A 24,034-nucleotide genomic window follows, 5' to 3' on the forward strand; every position below is an offset into this window, starting at 1 on the left:
TGCCTATCCCAGTTGACATGGGATCCCTGTGGTCATACGGGAAGGAAGCCGTTTTCAAGATGGCGCATGGGAGGTTGAAATTCGACGTCTAAACTAACGAGGTTTTTGGTTCCTTAAGCTTCAGTATTGGTGTCAGATATATGCCAATATATACCATAGCTATCTCTGGTAATAAGTATGTCCATAGATATTCAGAAAGCAAAGGCTGAGGCCCATGAGAATGCAGCGAAACACGTCGCTACGATGCTACAAGTGAGTGAAAAAATCCATACTTAATCCTAGTATTTTCCATCAAAAAATATCGAATTATGAATAACATAATAATAATAAGCATTTTCTTATCTTAACTGTAACTATTTATTGAAAAATTATGTTAAATCAGAATCCTGACAGCTTGGACAAGGTGGAACAATGGAGAAGAAGAGTTATGCGAAATAAGGTGTGCATAACCTAGATTTAACAAGACCGTACTCTCTTGGTTCAAATATTTTCCCATTTCAGACCTCGTGTCATTCTCTTGAGATTTGAGATTCTTTGTTTGAGTTGTATCCATATTCATGTGTCTTTTTCTGTGCAATCGTTAAACAATGACATGTTTGAAATGGCAAATATTACACTCAAAATTGAGACCTGATTTTATTGATTTAGATGGTAGGTTCCTGGTAAATACCCCCTCAGAGTCCTACCCTTTCTGTTAAAATGCTCAATACTGGTTGTTTGGGTACCAGATAACCCCACCCCTCCCCTCTAAATCATTATTTTTGACAAAATCTCTTAGCTACAGTACAGTGTAGTGCTTGAGGGTAATGGTCAGGGGTAGTTCCAGGAATCGAAGGAAGGGTGGGCCGGAAAACTTCATCCTGAGAGAAAACCTTCAAGACTGTGTGCAAATACAATTTTTGCCAAGTGTCAAGAAATTAAATCTCTTAAAAGGGAGGTCATCAAGATGATGTTAGAGGTGTAGGTTCTCTTGTGGATCACCATTTCAATAGCCATGTCGGAAAACATATATATTTTTTCATTTTTAACCATAAGTGTATTGTTATTTAGGCTTCTGTAGAAGCTCGTCTCAAATCTGCTGTACAGTCTCAACTAGAAGGTGTCAGGACAGGCTTGGGTCAGCTGCAAAGGTTAGATACACTTTACATACTTAATATACCTACATATATAGCTTTGTATGCAAATTGCTCATTTCAGATCACATCAGATTTCCCCTTCTTTCATAACTAACATACCAGGGGGAGGGGGGTACTCTGCTAGGATTTGGTTAGGGGTGTTCTGCTGGAATTCTGAAAGGGGTACCCTGTTTATGACAAAAAAACTCAAATTTGTAGACCCTGTTTATGACAAAAGGCATAATTTATTGCACGGACTTCCTGTTTCAATTATCAAGTTATCTCGTGTAAAAAAATTTTTACGACCATAATATCCAGTTTTGGTCAATACGAAAGTAGAAACCCTGAATATGACAGGAAACTCAGGAAGAACTTGGAACTTGAGTGAAATTGCATACCCTGTTAGCCATGCCCTGACTTAGATCAGCCCAGAGACTGTTTCAGGGTTCAATCTGTGAGTTAGCCATGCCCTGACTTAGATCAGCCCAGAGGTTGTTTCATGGTTCTATCTGTGAGTTAGCCATGCCCTGACTTAGATCAGTCCAGAGGTTGTTTCAGGGTTCTCTCTGTGAGTTAGCCATGCCCTGACTTAGATCAGCCCAGAGGTTGTTTCATGGTTCTATCTGTGAGTTAGCCATGTCCAAAATTCTTATTCATTTTACATTTTGCAGTGCTGTAGAAGACATCAAGCAAATCAAACAAAGGTAATCTAAAAACTAATGTTGAAGCTTGTAGTATTCCTGATTATTAATCAGTCCAACTCAACTATTGATACATGTTCTTACTTCACTTAAGCCCATCGCTCCCATAGGAGCATAGGCCACAAATCACCCTCCTCGAACCAGCGGGGGTGTGGGCTTTTCTAGCAATTGTAGTGGCCAAGTCATGATGGGCAAGGTCACAGCTCTAACAAGATCTAGCTCAATTCGATGAAAGTAATAGAACGATGAACAATATTATAATAATAATAATAATAATAATTGATGATTTCTATTTGTATAGCGCTCTATTCCATATGCACATTGTTCAAAGGCGCTTCACAATGAGTTTTTGAACGAGAGGTGGCTAGCATGAGGTGTAAACAAAACAAGATTATAATGAAAACTGTTTGTTTTGGGCAATCTCGACAGCTCTTCTTAGCGGGCGTGACATCACAGTACTGCATATCACACCTGGCCATATTCTTCTCATAATCTCTTCCCCAAGAGTTCCTTGGGCTACGAGCTATTGATATACTGTACCTTTTATTAAGAAGATATAACTAGATAAAAACTAGTGTGAGCTGCGTCGGTGTTTCTAATGACAGTAATGATAAAAAGGTAAATCATACACCGTGAAAAGATGGAAAAATTACTGATGCTAGTCCTTTGTTGGAGTAAAAAAAAGCCCGACTCTGACGAGAGACTAGCATCCAAAACGTCAGTAAGTTTTTAAATCTTTTCAGGGTGTATAATTTACCTTTTTATCATTACTGTACCTTTTATTTATTATAATAACAAGCATTTTGTGTCCATGTCTTAATTCAGTATGGCTGAAGTGGATGACATGTTGAAGGGAGTTTCTGATCTGTCTGATAAACTAGAGGTCGTCAAGGCTACGCAGTATAAACATACTCAGGTAAAATAGTACCATCCCCCTCCCCCAGGGGAATGATATCTATACCCAAAACCTCATATTGATGTGTTTTTTGATCTGGATTCCAGTTGTCAAAGGCCTGTGAGCATCTGAACCATATATTCAATGTCCCAGAGAATGTTGAAAAGACCAAAACACTGATTGCTGGCGGGAAACTCTTGATGGCCCACAAAAGGTTTGCAAATAATATTGCAATGATTTTGATGATACCACTTGCTCATGTAAATTGTGTTTGTTTGTTTCATAATAATATTCTTCGTTTGTTTAGTAACAAGTTACTATTAGATACATGTACATACCATGAAATATAGTTCCTGTTCTAGCTGCTCTGCTCTGCTCTGCTCTGCTCTGCTCTGCTCTGCTCTGCTCTGCTCTGCTCTGCTCTGCTCTGCTCTGCTCTGCTCTGCTCTGCTCTGCTCTGCTCTGCTCTGCTCTGCTCTGCTCTGCTCTGCTCTGCTCTGCTCTGCTCTGCTCTGCTCTGCTCTGCTCTGCTCTCCTCTCCTCTCCTCTCCTCTCCTCTCCTCTCCTCTCTACTCCTCTCTTTTTTCTCCACAACAAGACAAGCATTCATACTGTATTTATTTGGGTGTTAGTCTGACAGATTTAGAGGGAACAAGAGATGAGCTGTTATATGAAGTACATAAGATGTCAACAACAGAAGGAGGAACAAAAACAGACAAGACGGTATAATATAGACCTCTGTTGAATTATTCCATAAAATACCTCTGCGTACCATGTACTGTACTTTAATTACACTCATTTACTCTGCATTGAAGCATCATTTTTTGGTATTTAGTCGTGATAATGTACAACATCCAAAATACATTGTAAAATACTTTGAAATTCTACAGACTTTCACTGAAAGACATGAATATTATATTTATTATGAAAATATTGACATGATCAATAATTGAGAACTAAAGAATAATTGATTTACAAACCTTTATTGTGTATGACTTAGTTTGTTAGGCTGGAAATAATGTCTTGTTTTTCCACAGCCATTGAACAAGTATTTCAGTGAACTAACCAAGCTATCAGTAAGTGTTAATCTGTCTGTCCATTCATCATTCCCTCACCCCATCCACCCATCCATCCATCCATCCATCCATCCATCCATCCATCCATTCCATCCATCCATACATCCACCCATCCACCCATCCATCCATCCATCCATCCATCCACCCATCCACCCATCCACCCATCCACCCATCCATCCATCCATCCATCCATCCATCCATCCATCCAGTACATCCTCTAGAGTACTTGAGCTTCTGCAAGGTATTAATACTGCTAAAGCAACTGGTCTTGATAAAATTCCAAATATTATTCTAAAAGCAGCGGCTCCTCATATCTGTAATTCATTAACTACCCTTTTTAACCTTTCGATTAAAACAAATATTTTTCCGTCGGAATGGAAAGTGGCTAAAGTCACCCCCATTTTAAAATCTGGTGAACAAGATGACCCAGGCAACTATAGACCTATTTCAGTTACTTCTGCTATCTCCCGCCTTTTTGAAAAACTAATCTGTGAGCAGCTGATTTCATATCTTGACGAACATAATTTACTAGATACCCATCAGTCGGGCTTTAGACCTTATCACTCAACTTTAACTGCGCTTTTAGATCTAACAAATGAATGGTACTTCAATAAAGACAGGAAAATGATCAATGGTGTGATATTTTTAGACCTCAAGAAGGCATTTGACACCGTTGATCATAGTATATTGTTAGCAAAACTAGAATATTATGGGTTTGACGCCACAGTCCGACAGTGGTTTCAGTCATATTTGACTGGCAGATCGCAACAGTGTTCAATCAATGGAGTACTTTCCGAAGCCCGTCCCATCTCTTTTGGTATACCTCAGGGGACAATTTTGGGCCCAGTTCTCTTTTTAATCTACATTAATGATCTACCGTGTTGCCTCGACTATAGTACAACTAGGCTTTATGCTGATGATACGACTTTATCATTTTCTGACTGTGGAATTAATAACCTGAATAATCAAATGGATATTGACTTAGAACATGTAGCTTCTTGGCTCTGTGCCAACAAACTCACTTTGAATGCTGTAAAGTCAGAATTTATGTTAATTGGTTCCCGTCAAAGAATTTCTACTTTAGATGACACAGACTTATGTCTGACTATAGACGGTACCGCGTTAAAACGATCTAAAGAAACAAAATGTCTTGGCGTCTATATTGATGAAAATCTGACTTGGCGTTCTCATGTTGAGCACATTAAAAAGAAGATTGCATGTAACCTAAGCACGTTAAAGAAAATTAAGCCAATTTTAAGTAGGCCCTATCTAATCAAAATCTATAAGAACATAATTGAGCCTTACTTTAACTATTGCTGTTTAGTTTGGGACAGTATCGACGAAACTTTAACTAGCAAGTTACAAAAACTACAAAACCGTGCAGCCCGTATAATTACTGGCGCACCGTATTTAAGCGTACGAACGAGTCAAATTTTTAATGAACTCAAATGGATACCTTTAAATGAACAAAGACTGCAACAAAAGGCCATTATGATGTTCAAAATCGTCAACGATATCGTCCCATCTTATTTAAAAGATATGTTTTCCAGCCAGATTGGTACTCAATCTTACAACTTAAGGCGTTCTTCTAAAAATTTACAAATTCCAAAAGCCAGAACTGACTATTTCAGAAATAGTTTTGCTTTTACTGGAGCCTGGCTTTGGAATTCTCTGCCTCAGTCATTAAAAGAAGAACGATCCTTAAAAGTATTTAAAAAGAAAATAAAAAGCTATAGGTTTTGCACTGATGACAACTAATATTTAATCGTTTTAGTTCTACGAAATATATCTAATTAACCTATTATCTTATTTCAATTGTATGTTTATTGTATCAGTGTAGCATTTGTATATTTTACATAATTATCATTTGTTAATATAGTTTTTACGGCCTCTAGGTAGAGCAACATTAAGTTTTTTATCTTGATATTGATAGAGTTACCGTGCTTAAATAAAGATTATTATTATTATTATCCATCCATCCATCCATCCATCCATCCATCCACTCATCCATCCATCCATCCATCCATCCATCCATCCATCCATCCATTCATCCCATCCATCCATCCCATCCATCCCATCCCATCCATTTATCCCATCCATTCATCCATTCAACCATCCATCCATCCATTTATCCCATCCATCCTCCCATCCCATCCCATCCCATCCCATCCCACAAAATAGACACCAACTTATAATTAAATAAAAAAATACTATGATTTCATATTTATTTATACAGGACCCATATTGATAGCACTTTTTATGATTGAAATGGTCATCCTGTCAAAATGTATTATTATTATTGTTATTATTGTTATTACAATATGTCCCTTTAAACAGCCCTAAAATGCACTCCAAGTCAAATCACCCCAGTCTTTACCTCAGCGTCATTATAATTTCTCCTGTCCGAGATGTTTCTTGCAACAACATTTCATGTAATTTTTTTCCTGACCAGGAAACGTTAGGAAAGCAGTTATGGATTGTGATGCAGATGTTTCTGAGTACAGTGAGAAGTGATCCTGATCAGCTTGTTACGGCACTCAGGATCATTGAAAGAGAGGAACGGTAGGTATTCTATACACCTGATCCATTCTTTTTCCACCTCAGACCTGTTATCCTCTAGCTAATATATAAAACCTAAAGAACACAGCCCTAATGTTGCAACTGCTGCAATTATATTCAAGACCAACTTTTGCATTGCTCTGAGAGTTACAATAAGGCATGGCTTTTGGCTTGTGTGTATAACCTACTGTAAAGATGACAGCCACTGATATTGCAAAAACTACTAATAATTTATAAGATCTCATTGAAGTTGAATTTATTAATAATATATAATAATATCTAACTTGTATAGCACCTATACATTTGTGTTCTAAGCATTTATTAATGACTATTGTCATCAGGGGAGGGAGTGAGGGGATCAAGCGTAGAACTATCTTTACTATCATAACTGTCCTTACATTATCTGTATCCTAGTTATTCTATTCAATGCTTTTGTTTTGCAGAGCCGATAAAAGAGCAGAGGAAAAGCTGGCTAGTACTGGGTTTTCTGTCCCTGGACGTCCTAAAGAATGGAAGAAAAAATGTTTTGATGTCCTTGAACGAGCTATTGCATACAGGTTGTGAAATATTTCTTCATCAACGTATATTTCTCTCAGAGTTTATCTGTCCATCCATTATCTGTTTGTTCATTACACTACTCTATGACACGTTAATCCATCCATTCACCTATCCATTCATCCATCCATTCACTGGCCACTTCATTTTCCCATCGATCCATCAATCCATTGATCCACCCATCCATCCATCCATCCATCCATTTAACCATTCCCATCTAACCACCTACCCATCCATCCATCTGTCTGTTCCTCCGTCCGTCCGTCAATACACACATAAATTAATCCATTCATCCGTCTATTCCACCCATCCACCCATTCATCCACCAATCTATTTACCCATCCATCCATCCACACTTTTACTGTGATCATCATCCATTCACCCATCCATTCTTTAATTTTTGTTTGACTATTAATAAATTATGCATATAATAATTAACAAATAAAACAGATTTTTCCGTGTTCCGTTCAGTAATAATACATGCAGGAAGTGGCGTAAGCACAAAAGAAGTGTAAGGGGAAGAACAAGCCGTAAGCGAGTGCTTCTCACACTTCTTGAGTGCTTACGGCGCTTCCTAAGTGCTTTATTACTGAACCGAGCAGGGAAAAAGCTGTTTTATTTGTTTTATTGTATAGTTACTAATTTTGTTTCGGTATTGAATTTATTTACGCAAAAAGAAAGACAGTCACAGGATCTAGAAGCACTTCGCACGCAGATGCCGTCAGCACTAAGCTCTGTTCATTAATAAAGCACAGTTTTCAACCAATAAGCGCGCACATTCTATCCTAACTATATAATAATACTTTATATCCCACACCATCATGACTATGTTAGTATATGTAATAGGACTCCATGCTGTCCAATTAAGAAATAATTGGTCAAGGAAAATTCCCAGGACTGACAAATGGATGAGGCTGTAGGCCGAGTTCAATTTGTCAGTCAGAGGAATTTTTTTGAGTCTAATTATTTCTTGATTGGGAATCATGAAATCCCATTACCTATTAATTATATAGCTGCCTAATTAATCCCATATCAACGAGACCTGTCCAATTAAGAAAATAATTGGACTGTTACCTATATGGGATTAATAAGAAGCTGTATAATTATGCATTATATTGGTTCATTAGGCTGGAAAGTCTTGAAATGCATTTAGAAGATCGTCTTAGTGCAAAGATGTGGCTTGTTAAACATCTGGAAAGATCAAGAAAACAAGTGCTGGAAGACCTGATAATAGTCAAGGTAAAGTTACTCTAAATGTGATCATGTGATCATGCCATACAACTCCCCCCCCCCCCCCCCCCCCCCCACTCAATTTTTCTATAACTCAAAAGATACAAATAAATAAAGATCTGGGCTTAAAATAACAGTCGGACATCGGACAATGTCCACCCAGAATTGAAACTTGTCCGGTCAAATCTTTGCCTTGTTGATCATTTTGACCTGTAACGTTGAGCCATTATGACAATGTCCACCCAAAATTGAAACTTGTCCGGTCAAATCTTTGCCTTGACGGTCATTTTGACCAGTAAAGTTGAGCCATTATGACAATGTCCACCCAGAATTGAAACTTGTCTGGTCAAATCTTTGCCTTGCTGATCATTTTGACCTGTAATGTTAAGCCATAAACAAAGTGTGACTCAGCTGGAACTAATTTGGCCGGCCACCATGACCAGCGTCTTACCAACCATTATTTTAAGCCCTGAAGATTTATCTCTGTCACCAGTGATGGCATTGATCATGGGATTGAAATAAAAACATTGGTGTTTTATGTACTGTTTAATAGACGAGCAGGAGTGTTTTATCGGGTATAAAACATGAGGTTCAGCCAAGCTGGTTAAGACCCGATAAAACACAATCTGCAAGTTTATTAAACGGCTTAAAAAACTCATGGTGTATGTTCTCATATTGTACAGAATTCTTTACGAAATGAGCCAAGTTTGATAGAGAGAATCTAAGTTAAAGTTTATGCAAATGAAGACAAATCTATATCAGATATAAAACCTCCTTCATGGTCGTGATTTCTATTTGTGTTTCCTTCATGAATTATTAATGAGCTTTTTATTTTGTTTAACAGAGCCTTTGTCAGCCATGTTTTCCTCCAAACTATGACATATTTGACAAATGTGTTAGAATGTATCACAAGGCATTGTCTGCCATGGTAAGTGCTCCAGGGTCTGAGGAGGGTATATTGTGTAGTACCAGAAAATATCCATACCTCCCCCATGGAGGGGGATTGGAATTTCCAATGGGTGGGGAGTGTCTGAGGAGGGTATATTGTGTAGTACCAGAAAATATCCATACCTCCCCCATGGAGAGGAATTGGAATTTCCAAGGGGTGGGTAGGGTCTGAGGAGGGTATATTGTGTAGTACCAGAAAATATCCATACCTCCCCCATGGAGGGGGATTGGGATTTCCAAGGTGTGGGGAGGGTCTGAGGAGGGGTATTATTGTGTAGTTCCTCATGGTGTAGGGGGTTCAAATATTCCTACTGTATTGAAAGGTCAAGCATGAAAAACACTGATCTATATACGATCATATATCAAGTGTTACTGTTGATGATTACAGTTAGAGAAAACAGTTACTGAACAGCGTCTTGACTCCAATGAATGCGTCAGCCTACTTACCTGGATCAGTGAATATGGGTAAGATTTTACATTAATACGAGGTCACCTGCGTGGTCATTAGTTCACAATAAAAAATATAAAAGCATGTACAATGTGTTTATAGGAAAAAGTATACAAATTGACCTCTCATTTATTTTGGATGAGCTGCACCTTGCTAAGCCTTGCAACATGACTAGGTGACCTCGTTTTGTGTGCTCATCAGCCATTATGACAATGGTGTGTTCAACAATATATTTGCCGAAGGTGAAGTAAATTTCCCCCGATATTCACTGAGCCTGAGGGAAATAATTGTCTTAGTATTTTTAGCACATTGGGAGAGTTTTTTTTTCAAATGTTATTTATCTCTGCAAGAGGCACAAATCGACAAACGAGCATGCACATGTGTGCGAGTCATATTCACCTGTACGTGAATATACTGTAGCTTGAGGTGTAAATTGTGACCAATGAGGGTGTGATTTTTTATATTCACTTGTGGAAAAGTACTAAAAATATAATATTATTGTGAACATCTATTCCAGGGGTATAGATCTTATGATGCATCCAGAGCTCCAAGTAGATGTAGCCTGTCTTGATCCTCTTCTTTCAAAATCTGTCTACAAGAATTTAGTGGAAACGTAAGTGTGTTGAACTGTCAACCTTATTGTCAATGATTTTTTCTGTTGTTGGAGTAATAGAAATGATTGTAGTATTGTTTTTTAGATACATAACGACAACTTCCAACAATATCAAAGATTGGATGGGAAAAATAATTGAGACTGATCGCAAGGTATTGTAGCTGATATTGCCGAATTCTAGTAAATTGTTTATTCTATTACCTTCAACATTTTTTTATTGTGCATAACAAATTAAGTGCAGTATATTCCATACGTACTATTTTTCCAATTTGGCCCATTGCCACTTATACAACACCACAAAATGATACTGACAATAACGTATTTTTCTTCGCACCATGTCAGGATTGGCACAACAGTTCTCTACCAGAAGCAGATGGTGAAGGGTTCTACAACACTTCTCTTCCAATATTTCTCTTTCAAATGGTGGATCAAAATGTGAGCACAGTTCAAATATTTCATATTCTATTCCTATGATTGATAGGATTTATTAAGGGACCGATCATTTTTTAGCTGGGAGGTGGGGGAGGGGGGGGGGGGGTGCTTGATGGTGGCGCCTCATAACTTTTTGATGGCACATGCTGATATTACGGACACCTAACTGTTGTGGACAGCAGCAAAATTCTTGGCAAAAAATATTATCAATGAAATAATTGTAATCATTTCTGGAGTTGCAGATGCTCGCTATTATAGACACCAAGTGATGGTCCCAAGTGTGTCCACTGTTAACGAGTGCTGACTGTAGATTGTAGTCATGGGATTCCTATGGAATTGGCATTTATTTACAATTTTTGTACCAACCAATAGCCCACTTCCGAGATATGATTTGCTAGTCACACACATAGGTTTCAGTACAAGGCTGTGTGCGAAATTAAATGTATTTCTATCGTGCTTGCTGTTCTGTAAGCCCTCACCCCCCCACCTCGACCCACCCATCCTTACAAATCTTACTAGGACTCCCAACAACTCATCTAGTTCCTAACATTTTTGCGCATTTGATGTGTTTCAGCTTCAAGTTGCAGCTCAAACAGGAGAGGAACTCAAACTGAAGGTAACAAAGGGAGAAGAAATGGGATTGAATAAAAGGGATGAATTGATGCATGAGTGAATATTAAGGGAATGAGATGGAAAAGAATATTGTATAATGTCAGAGTGAATGATCAAATGAATGTAACAATGATTGAATGGGGTTAATGGGAGGGAAGTAGTGATTGTCAAAACAAATGTATGAATAAATTAATTAAAATGTATGAATAAATTAATTAAAATGTATGAATAAATTAATTAAAATGTACGAATAAATTAATTAAAATGTACGAATAAATTAATTAAAATGTACGAATAAATAAATTAAAATGTATGAACAAATTAATTAAAATGTACGAATTAATTAATTAAAATGTATGAATAAATTAATTAAAATGTACGAATAAATTAATTAAAATGTATGAATCAATTAATTAAAATTGAAGGAGCTGAGCTATACAGGTTGAACTGCAATAGCACAGACAGTGATATATATTAATTATATATTATTATTTAATTATTATTATATTGCTAATATGGTATATTAACGGGCGAGGGTGTAGAGGCACGATAATAATGATAATAATAATAACAACTTTATTTAACGATTATATTTTATTTATCGTAGATAATTTTCAATTGGCCTTCTAATTATAAAAACTAATTACAAAGTATACAAGCTAAATTAGATAATTAATATAAATAATAAAATATTTTTCATGGGAAAAAAAAGATATATGTTTTAATGTAACTTAAAATAATAAAACAGGAAAATAGAATAAATAAGGGTAAATCTAATACTAGGTATCTAGTGCAAAACGATGAACATCCATAAAGCAGGATCTTAATATATTTTTTCAACAGATTTTTGATATTTGCATTGAAGAAATGCAAGACTTCCAAAGGGGTTACAGGAGTGAGTACCTCTTCTTTTGATTTCTTTTGAGGCTTCAAGCTTGGGGTCCCTGTGTGATAGAGAAGGGAGTAGGGGATTGAGGAGAGAGCACTAGCAATAACTCTTGGTCTTCCTCAAGGAGTAGTGGATACTCCAGTTTCAAGTTCTCTTACGACGACAACAACACATTTCATTGGCCCTGTATAAACATATTACATTTGATTGCTGCCGATAAAAATATAGAATAATTCAATTAATCTCCTAGCTCGGCCTTAGTCAGACTCCATTCACCATACCCCCAGACATACAAACGTCTGTAAATTTGTCAATTTTCAATGTGAGTTTTCTCAGCCGATTTAACCCCTGACATAATGAATCTTTGTAGTGTTACTACAAGTAAAGGTGCTCTTTCCAGGGCTGGTATTGGTTTTTCTCTTAGTTTAATTTTAACTCATTTGAATTTGCAGCTGCTATTTTGGCAAAGGGTCTATTGTGTCTCTGCCCCCACCCCCCTCCCCCCCACCCTCGGAAATTCAAAATTCCTCTGGGGGGGGGGTCAGGATAATTTCTGGAACTACACATTGTTCCATAGTGCATACATTCCTTATTATACAATGCACCATAATAGAAAAAAATTGTAAGCAATCGAGTAAGGACTGATTGAAGGTGAACTCGAAATGGGATCTGTATTGAGGAGAGAAGATCCTGTTAACACTTAGTCTTCTTCAGTCAACTACCAAGAACCAAGAAGAGGAGGCTAAAAAATTATTATACTAGCAGCATTATCTACTAATATTCCTTTTATTCAACAAAGATGATAAATAATAATTAATAAATGATTATTATTATTATCATTTTGATCAGCGGCTATTCGTGAGTTCAAGTCAAAGCATTTTGAAGACCGAAGTCTACCTCCAAGATTCATTGAATACATGGTTAGTACCCTGGCACCAAGAATATGAGAAAAATATCTTAACTTTTAATCTTATTGAATCTTGAAACCTCTGGGCTGACCTAAGTCAGGGCATGGCTAACTCACAGATCAAACCCTGAAACAACCTCTGGGCTGATCTAAGTCAGGGCATGGCTAACTCACAGATCAAACCCTGAAACAACCTCTGGGCTGAACTAAGTCAGGGCATGGCTAACTCACAAAGTGAACACTGAAATAACCTCTGGGCTGATCTAAGTCAGGGCATGGCTAACTCACAGATAGAACCCTGAAACAACCTCTGGGCTGAACTAAGTCAGGGCATGGCTAACTCACAAAGTGAACACTGAAATAACCTCTGGGCTGAACTAAGTCAGGGCATGGCTAACTCACAAAGTGAACACTGAAATAACCTCTGGGCTGAACTAAGTCAGGGCATGGCTAACTCACAAATTGAACTCTGAACCTGGAACCTTTGGATTGATATAATTGGCTATTTAATTCATTTGATGCATGAATTCAAGGAATCAATCCTGAAAACACAGAAGCTAGATCTAGTGGTGACCTCATTTACTGCTACAATACCCTTGATTACCAAATTCATCACTGATTAAATAAATAACATAAAATAAACAACTGTCACTGTTTTTGTCCATCCAGGCTTCTCTTTCAAGTTATTCAGTCTCTTAAAAAGCTTATGTTTCAATTGTAGATCGCTATCGTCAATAACTGCATGTCGTCAATAAAATTTACTGAGCAACTCAAGGTAATAATACTACTAGTACATTTCATTGCATTATGTCCTTTCCACCAGCCCCACCCCCACGGAGGGGGATTGGAATTTCCAAAGGTTGGGGAGGGACAGAGGAGGGTATATTGTGTAGCACCAGAAAATATCCATACCTCCCCCATGGAGGGGAATTGGAATATCCAAGGGGTGGGGGAGGGTCTGAGGAGGGTCTGAGGAGGGTATATTGTGTAGTACCAGAAAATATTCATACATCCCCACGGAGGGGGATTGGAATTTCCAAAGGTTGGGGAGGGACAGAGGAGGGTATATTGTGTAGTACCAGAAAATATCCATACCTCCCCCATGGAGGGGGATTGGGATTTCCAAGGGGTGGGGAGGGTCTGAGGAGGGTATATTGTGTAGTACAAGAAAATATCCATACCTCACCCATGGAGGGGGATTGGAATTTCCAAGGGGTGGGGAGGGTCTGAGGAGGGTATACTGTGTAGTACAAGAAAATATCCATACCTCACCTATGGAGGGGGATTGGATGGGTGGGGCTCATCTCAGTAGGGTATATTATTGTGTTAATGATGTGTGTTAATATTCTGGTATTTGTTTGACAGGACAGAACTCTAGCAGAAGTTGGTAAACCCACTTTTGGAGAGGACAGACTGCAAATATTCAAGAGTATTGTAGACTGTTACAACAGCATTGGCCAGGATGGGTAAGTTATGTCATGAATTTGCAAGATGTGATTCTATTGGAGGGCACACATGTGTAGAACAATAGAAAACAATGACCTTTCCCCAACCCCGCCCCTAAACCTAACCAATCACAGGGGACGTTGCATCGTGAAGCTTAACCCTTGACACCTGATGAACTTGTGGCTTGATCATCCAAGCTATTGCAATGGCTTACTGCAGCTTTTGATATTCTACAGTAATGATAAAAAGGTAAATTTTACACCGTGAAAAGATGAAAAAACGGACGCTAGTCCTTCGTCAGAGAAATTCGATATTCTGAGAACTCAGTAATTGCAAGCTGCTTGCTGAAATTTGGTTTTCCGTTGCTGTCAATCAAAACTAATCAGTTGGCATCTTTTACATTTTTGACTGGCGGCAGTAAAAAAAAATTCACAACAAGTGAAGTGTCTGCAGAATATCAAAAAACACAGTAACCAAAAATTTTAAGGCCTTGAGTGCTGGTCTGGCCAACAAGACGGAACTCATGGCCATCCCCAAAACATTGCACAACACTGGCACTAAGACAACTGGATGGTCTGTTAGTCACTTTGGACCTTAAACACAAGGGAAAACCAAAATTTAAGTCTTCAGGAATAAAGATTTCTGAATGTCATGCATATGATCTTTTAATACCTTATGTATTAGATGTTATGTACTATAGTATATTATACAGTATAATATACAGTAGCTACAATGAATATGCTTTTTTAATAGTTGCCGTTTTCTGTTGGAGGAAGTCTTTCTTGATCTGGAACCTTTCTTTGCTCAGATTATGACTCCTAATTGGTAAGTTGTTGTTGTCTTTGTTATTGTTGTCTTTGTTGTTGCTGTTGTTGTTGCTGTCGTTGCTGCTGTTCTTGTTGCTGTTGTTGTTGCTGTTGCTGCTGTTGTTGTTGCTGCTGTTGTTGTTGCTGTTGTTGTTGCTGTTGTTGCTGTTGCTGCTGCTGTTGTTGTTGCTGCTGTTGTTGCTGTTGCTGTTGCTGCTGTTGTTGTTATTGCTGCTGTTGTTGTTGCTGCTGCTGTTGTTGTTGTTGTTGCTGCTGTCCATGTTTCTGCTGTTGCTGCTGTTGTTGTTGCTGCTGTGGTTACTACTGCTGTTGTTAATGCTCGATTATTTTAATTCAGTTAAATTATATAATTGTTAGGAATCGTATCCTTTGTTGTCTAGGGTTTCTTCACCAACTCAAGTTGACACAATCATTGCAACAATTGAAGATTATTCATCTGACTTTGCACACCTTAAACCAACGTAAGCATTTAATACTCTTCTGATCTAGATGACAAAATGAATTAACAATCATGAAAAAAATCTGGCATCATTCAAATCAATAAATTGCGTAAAAAAGAAATAGGTGAATATAATTTGAATTGAAGGATAGTTGGATGGATGGATGGATGGATGGATGGAAGGGTGGGTGGGTGGGTGGGTGGATGGGTGGATGGGTGGATGGGTGGATGGGTGGGTGGATGGATGGATGGATGGATGGATGGATGGATCGGTGGGTGGGTGGGTGGGTGGATGGATGGATGGGGGGAGGGAGGGAGGGAGGGATGGATGGGTGGAGGGAGGGAGGGAGGGAGGGAGGGAGGGAGGGAGGGAGGGAGGGAGGGAGGGATGGATGGACGGATGGATGGGTGGGTGGATGGATGGATGGATGGATCAGTGGGTGGGTGGGTGGATGGATGGATGGGGGGAGGGAGGGAGGGATGGATGGGTGGAGGGAGGGAGGGAGGGAGGGATGGATGGACAGATGGGTGGGTGGGTGGGTGGGTGGGTGGATGGATGGATGGATGGGTGGAGGGATGGATGGGTGGATGGGTAGAGGGAGGGAGGGATTGAGGGATGCATGGATGGATGCATGGGTGGGGGGGTGAGTAGATGGATTGCTAGGGGTGTATTGCATTTGGGATGCCAGTATCAATGATCAGTGATTATCTGGTGGCTTATTGATAGATCTCTTGTTTTTATATTTCAGTTTCTTCAAGTATACGATGCACCATGCATTAGAAAAAGTTTTGCTGGAATATGTCAGAGCCATGATGAACAAGTAAGTCATCTAGTCACAGAGCTGTGGCTTTACCAACACTTGTTTTACCTCTGAGTAAATAGCTATTATCAACATCACCATGCATCATCATCATCAGTATCAACATTTGTAATTTTATTGGGAGACTGTCTTATCACCTGTCTAGTTCTCCTCAACATTTTGTTGGAAGCATAATAAATAAAAGACGCATCACCATCATTATCATGCATCATCTTTATCATAACCATGCATCATTGTCGTCATCATCATTGTCATGAATAATGATCATCATCATCAACGTTGTGCATCATCATCTCTATTCCTCATTGTCGCAAGCATCATCATCATCCTCATGCATCATCACCACCAACATTTTCATGCACCACCCTCATCATCACCACCATTGTCATCATTACCAACACCATCATCATCATCATCACCATCATTACCAAACATCATCATCACATCACCATCATTATCATCATCACCACCATCATTACCATCATCATCATTACCATCATCATCATCATCATCACCACCATCATCATCATCATCATCATCATCACCATCATCATCATCATCACCACCATCATCATCATCTTGATCATCATCATCATCATCATCATCATCATTACCATCATCATCATTATCATCATCACCATCATCACCACCATCAGCACCATCATCATCACCACCATCACCATCATCATCCTCATCAACATGACCATCATCATCATCATCAACATCACCATCATCATTCTTGATTCTAATCACTATTTTTTCTTTGATAGGAAATTAGCTTTCAAGAGTTATGAAGAAAGGAAAGAAGCAGCTAAGAAGATTGCTGACGAGGCTAAAAAATTTGAAAATCTTTTCAAAAAAAGGACAGAAAATGCTGAAGAGGTAAAATAAAAGTCTTTACACACACTCACACGAAAAAAACACTCAATTTGATAGAGGGTAACTAGATTTACACAAAGTAATTTTCATCCAGGTTCTTTCTAGATTGAATTAGAATTTAGTAGTTGATTTTTGCGGAGGGAGGAAAACTGAAGAAAAGCCTTGCAGCACAGGAGAGGGCCTTGGAATTCTCCAGGGGTGTTTTTGTGCTGGAATAGTCCCTTTTCTCATTCTGTAAATACCGCTGTTTTAAGACTGAAGACTCGTCTCCGCAGGCTTAGCCTCACTTAAGAGTAAATCATTTGCAAATGCCAACTGTAATGTAAAGAATGTGCAGCTTCAACAATACCAATGTTTTGAAATCCCACGGACTTTTAATGGTATCTGTGAATAGCTGACTTATAAACAAGGCTAAGCCTGTGCAAAATGAGTCCTGTAGTCTTCAAAAACAGTGGTATGCATTGAACGTGAAACTGGTCTATTCTTCAGGGGAGTTTTTTTTTGTGCTGTGCTGGGTTGAGGATTCCAATTTCACATGTATTCTTCAGGGGTAAGTTATGAACAGCACGGAATTCCACAGGGGTCTTCTTGTCTCCAGGAATTTCTTGGAGGGTTCTTAAAAACTTAGGTCCTCAATGAGGGGAGACGCGGCCGAAAAATAAAAGCAATAGCCCATTTTGAGCCAACACTAGTTAACAATTTCTTATTATTTGTTGATGATATGCAGGTAGAAAACCAGTGTTCAGTGCTGCCTGCTCTTGCTGAAGTCATTAAACTACAGGACACCTCCATGATGGCTTTAGAGATTTCTGTAAGTCAGATTGATTCAGTTTTACTATCATTAGAGACTATGCTTGATTGGATGTATATCTCATGGGGGCGACTACTCACTCGTTAAAATTGTACACACTGCAACTTACTACTCTGAGAATAGAAATTCCATCAAGTCTTCCAAAAGTCTTGTTCAGCTTCTGTTGCAAAGCTGGAGTCGTTGGCCATGTTTCTTTCCTTTCCTTTGCATTCTCACTTCATGTGTATGAGAATATATGTAAAATATATATTTGTACTGCAGTTGTAATGAGCTGATCAAATTGAGCTGATCCTCACAGTATATAAAGCAACTTATGCAGCTGCCAATTAAGACTCAGAGTCTCTCTTGAATCTTGAACGGGACTTTCCTAAAACTCTTGGATTTTGGCTATTTATGACAAAACTAGATAATCATAATAATAGTGATTTAAAGTTTTGATGCACTGAGTAAAGCGATGAAAGCATACTTTGAGTTTTCAACTCCACTGGAGTCTTGATCACAATGAATCTTGAGTGATTGTTACGCTCTAACTGCTATCATGAACATTTGGACCATGTGAATGCAGTAACTGGAGACTTTTAAATCCTAGACTGCAATCAGTCTCTATTTCTTTTTGTCACTGTTTGGTGCTTGCCTCGTGGTTTATAGTGAAGTGTAATGTCTATATTGTTCAGTCCAGATAGTCATGCTCAATGTCAATATAATTGTTATAAATGTCAATGCGATTTTTTGTATTGTCTGGTTTAGGGTCTTGCGGCAAAGTACCCAGACTTGAGGTCTGACCATGCAATGGCTTTGCTGCTTATGAGAGGAGATGTATGGAGGAATGATGCCAAAGAGGTAAAGATCAATCTATGTTGGCTCTCTGTGTGTAACAGGGGTAGAAGCTGGGGGCGGGACCGATAAACGACTGTTATTTTAAGCCCTGCGCTACAGTAGAGCAAGTGTATTTAACCTGGGAAATATAAAATACTTAGACGATAATTTGTAATAGTCAAAGAGATATGAAAGAAAACAGTGGAATTTGAGGGGGTCTACTAAATGTGTATTGTGTAGTTCCAGAAAATATTCATACACCCACCCATGGAGGGGAGCCTGGGAGACAGTCAGAAAAAGAAGAAAATTACATAGTTTGTGTGGAAAAAAATATCCATATGCCCCACCCACGGAGGGGAGGGAAGAGGGTCAGAAAAAGAAGAAAATTACATAGTTTGCGTGGAAAAAAATATCCATATGCCCCAGCCACGGAGGGGAGGGAAGAGGGTCAGAAAAAGAATAAAATTACATAGTTTGTGTGGAAGAAATTATCCGTGTGCCCCACCCACAGAGGGGAGGGGAGAGGGTTAGAGAAAGAAATTTTACAAATTCCCTCTGTTGTGGGGGACGTATGGATATTTTCTGGAACCACACATTAGTCTAATCACCTATTACTCTCAATATAATATTACCATCATATTATTCCAACTATAATATTGAAAGATTGAATATCCCATCCTCAGATCATCATGGAGACATCACTAGCAGACAGTAAAAGGGAAAATCAAGAAGGTGTTGATAAAGGATTCTTTGATCAGATTATAGTCCCACCATCTTTACTAGACAAACTGGAAACTGCTATGAAGTCTAAACTAAGTAAAAATAATTGATAAGCAGTAATTAAAGAAATAGTACGACTATATTATTCAGGGTTCGTACAGATTCCTCAGTGAAAATTTACAAAATTTTTCCAAAAGTTTCTCCAAAACATCAGCATTTTTAATTAATACAACGAAAAGAGTTCTTTGCAAGGTAGGACCTGGGCAACCAACAGAAAAAAATCATAACTTTTCCATAGCCCAATGGTCGAAAAAGAAGTTTTCAAAAGTTTTCCATGTCCTGGAAAAATGCATTATTGATTTCTAAAACTTTCCAAGACTTTTCCTAGACCTGTATGAACCCTGATTATTGGTGAATGAAATTTTTTCAAAGACTGTTTCTGAATACTCCATTAATTCTTAGTTTCATTCAGTGAAAATAAATGTGTAGTTCCAGAAATCATCCATACCCACCCCACAGAGGAATTTGGAATTTCCAAAGAGTAGGGGGGGTCAGAGAAAGAACAAAATTACTGAGTTTGTATGGAAGAAAATTGGAATTTCTGGGGGTAGGGGGGGTCAGAGAAAGAACAAAATTACAGAGTTTGTATGGAAGAAAATTGGAATTTCTGGGGGTAGGGGGGGTCAGAGAAAGAACAAAATTACAGAGTTTGTATGGAAGAAAATTGGAATTTCTGGGGGTAGGGGGGGTCAGAGAAAGAACAAAATTACAGAGTTTGTATGGAAGAAAATTGGAATTTCTGGGGGGTAGGGGGGGTCTGAAAAAATCCTCCGTGGGGGGTATGGATAATTTCTAGAATTACACAATAATTTGAATTAGTTTGAAGTCAAGGTACATACATTTACAGTCAAAACGGCTCAAGCTTACCCCCTAGGTTCCATTAATGGCTCCACCATTCGAATATTGAAATTTATAATTCTTTTTGAGAATACAAAGACACAGGATTCAAGATAACTAATTCAGGACTCGAATTCTGATTGGATTATGGTGTTCCTCATAAGGTTATTATTTTGAATCCTGCGTCTTAGAATTCTCGGAAAGAATATTGACTGTTAATGTACCTTGACTTCAAACTAGTATTCTGTGTAGACTATAACAAATTCATTTAATGCCAGGGAATCGAAAGTTCTTTTAATATTTCTAATCAATATGTGAAACAAATGAAAATTACTGGTAAGATGATGTAAGCAAATGAACCAAAATGAGTTATTAATAATATTTTTATTAAATACAGGTAAATGCTTTTTCTTTATTCATATGTTAAGTATTGTAAATTAAATTTTGTGAATAAAAAACTTTTTAAAAAACCACTCACTGATACCTGGGTCACCATCCTCCCCACCCCCCAAACACCATCAAACACTTGCCGACGTCTTGCCAACAACAGGAGAATGAACTACTAATCTCTTAAAAAACTTGTCATTCAGCTGTAAAAATTCCATTTTGAATGAGAATTGAGTCTATCAACAGAGTGACTTCCATTATTATATTTCCTCATCGTTTTGGGTAGATTGTGTTCGGCATCTTGAATGTATTCTTTCTTCCAGGTGGGTGACCATAATTCCATGGGTATGTTGCGTGAGTAATGGGTGTTAAGTATGTATGTTTTTTTATGACTGTTCTCCCAAGCTGACTGTACATAAATTGGTTGGCAGGTGACTGAAAGATAATTGAATGAATGTTAGGGAAAGAGTCATTTAATATGCCGAGGGGGGATTAAGAAATGTGCGTGTTGCGGGAGGGAGGTACCAATATTTTTTGGGGGTATGAAAGGGGGGGCTCTAAAAATCTGTCATGCATTTGAAGGAGGCTCTCTTTGAATTTTAAAACTTTCATGTGTTGTTTGCGGGGGGGGGGGGGGGGGGGGTCTTTGGAAATTAAGTTAAGTTCTAAAGGGGGGGCCTGTAAAAAAAAAGGGTTTTTGAGGAGAAATCTTCATCCCCGTATAATTTAGCTTCAAAGGTTTATCCATTTTAATCCGACAGTATTTTTAAAAATTAAAAAAAAAAGAATTCATTGACAATTTTGTTAAATTTATCCAACATGGCGACTATGACGTCATGTGCAAACGAAGAATTTGACAATTTCTGAGACATAAAACCAGAAAACAAGACATCAAAACAACCCGCAAGAGTCTACAAGCCATTAAAAATGCAGATATTACCGGAAGTGACGTCTATTGATAGCAACCTATTGTTATGCTAGAGATACCAGATACGGTTTCACCACCTTTAAACCATCTTTCCTGCATTTTGTATCACAACCTTTACTCGTTGGATATGGATTTTTTTCTTATGATCCTCATCAGTCTTAGCTCATGAATTTGTTGTGACTAACTTTATTGAAATAACTAAACCACGGTTTTGGTAAATATTATTAGAATATTATTTTTATTATTATTACTAGATTTAGGTTCATACCTTGTTACTAACAGGCATTAACAGGGTTGTAGGTTCCCCCACCAGCCCAAAACCTACCTATAGCCCCTGACATACTAGCCGCATACACTCTACGCTTAATTTCACATCTAGTTTTGACTCTAGTTTCTGGGCTATTCGTCTTGTTTCCTTTTACGGCATGTTCCGAAAGTCACATATCATTAGGACAGTATTATCATTATTACTAGATTTAGGCTCTTACCTTGTGGTCATCAGCTCGGTGTCTTGGTAACGTCTTGGTCGGCGTCTTCTCAGGCAATTCTTTCTTTCGTTCCTCCGCTCGGTACGATCGACTGCAAACGTATTCTTCCTCGATCATTCTACGTCTGTCGCAGATAAAAATAAGCTCACTAAAGAGTGCTTTCTTTTAAATCTTTACGATCAAATGTTCTTTTTCATCGATTTCGAAGTTGTTTTCGTTTTGTTTTGATTCTATTGCGATGGCAAAGGAGCCTGGGTAGTTCCCAGGGTCTCTCCATGTGATTACCAAAAATGACAAAATGGCGGCAAAAACGATTATTTTAAAATTCTTTACTTCTTTGTTATTTGGCTTTGAGGCGTAAAATACTGGTATTTTTAAGTTTTGGAAGCTCTATCTTGTTTTGTGACGCTGAGTGCTCCTTGTAGAGCGGCTAAAACAAGCCATTCAAGACGATTTAAACTCAAGGTAAGGCCCGCTTAGAAACTGCAGGTACGTCTCCGTGACTACGGTGCACTGATATGACCTATTCGGAGCTCTTCCAGGGCATTTATACAAACCTAGCACTCGCCTGGTCTAGCCTCATGGCACGACTCAACTCGAAACGATGCGGGATCGCAGCCATGAATACAGCCGTCTCGAAGTCTCAATAGGCCCTTAGCAGTTAACGATCACGTGTCTGTACTGGAATGCAAAATTTTTGTTTTTATATTAAATTAGTGATTCTTTTTCGCTACTTGTAAAGAACTGAATGAAAACATGTGTAACCAGTGTGTTACGAAATGTAGTTTCATTACGATCTCTCCGCGAAACAGGTTGTAGAAAGTTTGTTTGCAGTCCAGTAAATTTCACCCATGGGAATCAAAATGTTCATTCATTTGCTCTCAGTGAATTAATCAGCACGTGATTGCTTAGCTACAAAGGGCCTATTGCAAAAAATCTCCAACCAAAATAAACTGTTTGTCGCCGAATGGTTTCATGAGTTCGAATTCGCTTGCGACTAATTGGTACACTCGAATTGTCAGTTATCACGTTCTTTGGCTTGACATTCCACACTTGTCCCATATATTAACGGTGTCTGCAGACTTCACTCTTTGAACGATGCGTTCCATGATTTTCCATGGCGAATACTCTTTCAACGACCATCTTTGCAGGTAGATCGGCAGTATAGAGAGCCATAGTTAATTGAGGGGAATCAACTATGGTTGAAGCCAGTAACATGTTTCAATAACTTTATACCAGATAAATAGATTTTTTTTCTCATAGAAAATCTTCATTTACTTATTTAATTCCTAGGCAACCAGTTTTAGAAAACTAAATTTCAATTTTGTGGACTATTTTTGATCTATCTTCAGAAAGAAAACATACGTTTTGGTACTTTTGACTCCAAGCTCAGAAAGTGGGTACAAAGTTCATGTGAGATGAATAAATTATCTCTTTGAGTGACGTTGAAGCCAGTTAAATGTTTCAAAACTTCACACCAGATAAATAGATTTTTTTCTCTCAGAAAATCTTTATTTACTTCTCTAATTCCTAGGCAACAAGTTTTAGAAAGCTGAATTCTAATTTTCTGAGCTATTCTTGATCTATCTTCATAA

General features: G+C 38.2%; 2 protein-coding genes across 2 annotated transcripts; one reads left to right on the top strand and one right to left on the bottom strand.

Annotated features, from left to right (window-relative positions):
- The first annotated feature begins 49 nt into the window (after positions 1-49).
- Positions 50-20,382, top strand: LOC116305370 (exocyst complex component 3). The gene is made up of 28 exons (XM_089028785.1): positions 50-252; positions 383-439; positions 1,051-1,130; positions 1,787-1,819; positions 2,642-2,732; positions 2,819-2,925; positions 3,344-3,434; positions 3,749-3,787; positions 6,240-6,349; positions 6,790-6,903; positions 8,029-8,140; positions 8,976-9,059; positions 9,468-9,544; positions 10,045-10,140; positions 10,226-10,292; positions 10,483-10,575; positions 11,147-11,188; positions 12,028-12,079; positions 12,923-12,993; positions 13,702-13,755; positions 14,346-14,446; positions 15,180-15,251; positions 15,634-15,714; positions 16,442-16,513; positions 17,284-17,395; positions 18,120-18,203; positions 18,951-19,043; positions 19,703-20,382. Exons 1-28 carry the CDS (start codon positions 178-180, stop codon positions 19,847-19,849), a joined length of 2,307 nt encoding a protein of 768 aa, XP_088884911.1. The 5' UTR covers positions 50-177; the 3' UTR covers positions 19,850-20,382.
- A 619-nt stretch (positions 20,383-21,001) lies between these two features.
- On the bottom strand, positions 21,002-22,669 carry LOC148911719 (uncharacterized). Its single transcript, XM_089028786.1, has 2 exons — positions 22,440-22,669; positions 21,002-21,458 (listed from the first exon to the last, which is right to left on the bottom strand). Exons 1-2 carry the CDS (start codon positions 22,554-22,556, stop codon positions 21,294-21,296), a joined length of 282 nt encoding a protein of 93 aa, XP_088884912.1. The 5' UTR covers positions 22,557-22,669; the 3' UTR covers positions 21,002-21,293.
- Between the last annotated feature and the right edge of the window lie 1,365 nt (positions 22,670-24,034).

This window comes from Actinia tenebrosa, unplaced genomic scaffold (genome assembly GCF_029948245.1).
Source record: "Actinia tenebrosa isolate PJP-AT-01 unplaced genomic scaffold, QUT_ActTen_1.0 PGA_scaffold13__45_contigs__length_12533684, whole genome shotgun sequence".
Classification (NCBI taxonomy): domain Eukaryota; kingdom Metazoa; phylum Cnidaria; class Anthozoa; order Actiniaria; family Actiniidae; genus Actinia; species Actinia tenebrosa.

Bases quoted from the DNA above. Each gene is read 5' to 3' on its own strand.
- LOC116305370 (XM_089028785.1), top strand. From the start codon at position 178: ATGTCCATAGATATTCAGAAAGCAAAGGCTGAGGCCCATGAGAATGCA. The intron at 1,131-1,786 runs GTTAGATACACT...TACATTTTGCAG, and splicing joins GGCTTGGGTCAGCTGCAAAG to TGCTGTAGAAGACATCAAGC. The intron at 19,044-19,702 runs GTAAAGATCAAT...TCCCATCCTCAG, and splicing joins GGAGGAATGATGCCAAAGAG to ATCATCATGGAGACATCACT.
- LOC148911719 (XM_089028786.1), bottom strand. From the start codon at position 22,556: ATGATCGAGGAAGAATACGTTTGCAGTCGATCGTACCGAGCGGAGGAA. The intron at 21,459-22,439 runs GTAAGAGCCTAA...ATTATCTTTCAG, and splicing joins ACCGAGCTGATGACCACAAG to TCACCTGCCAACCAATTTAT.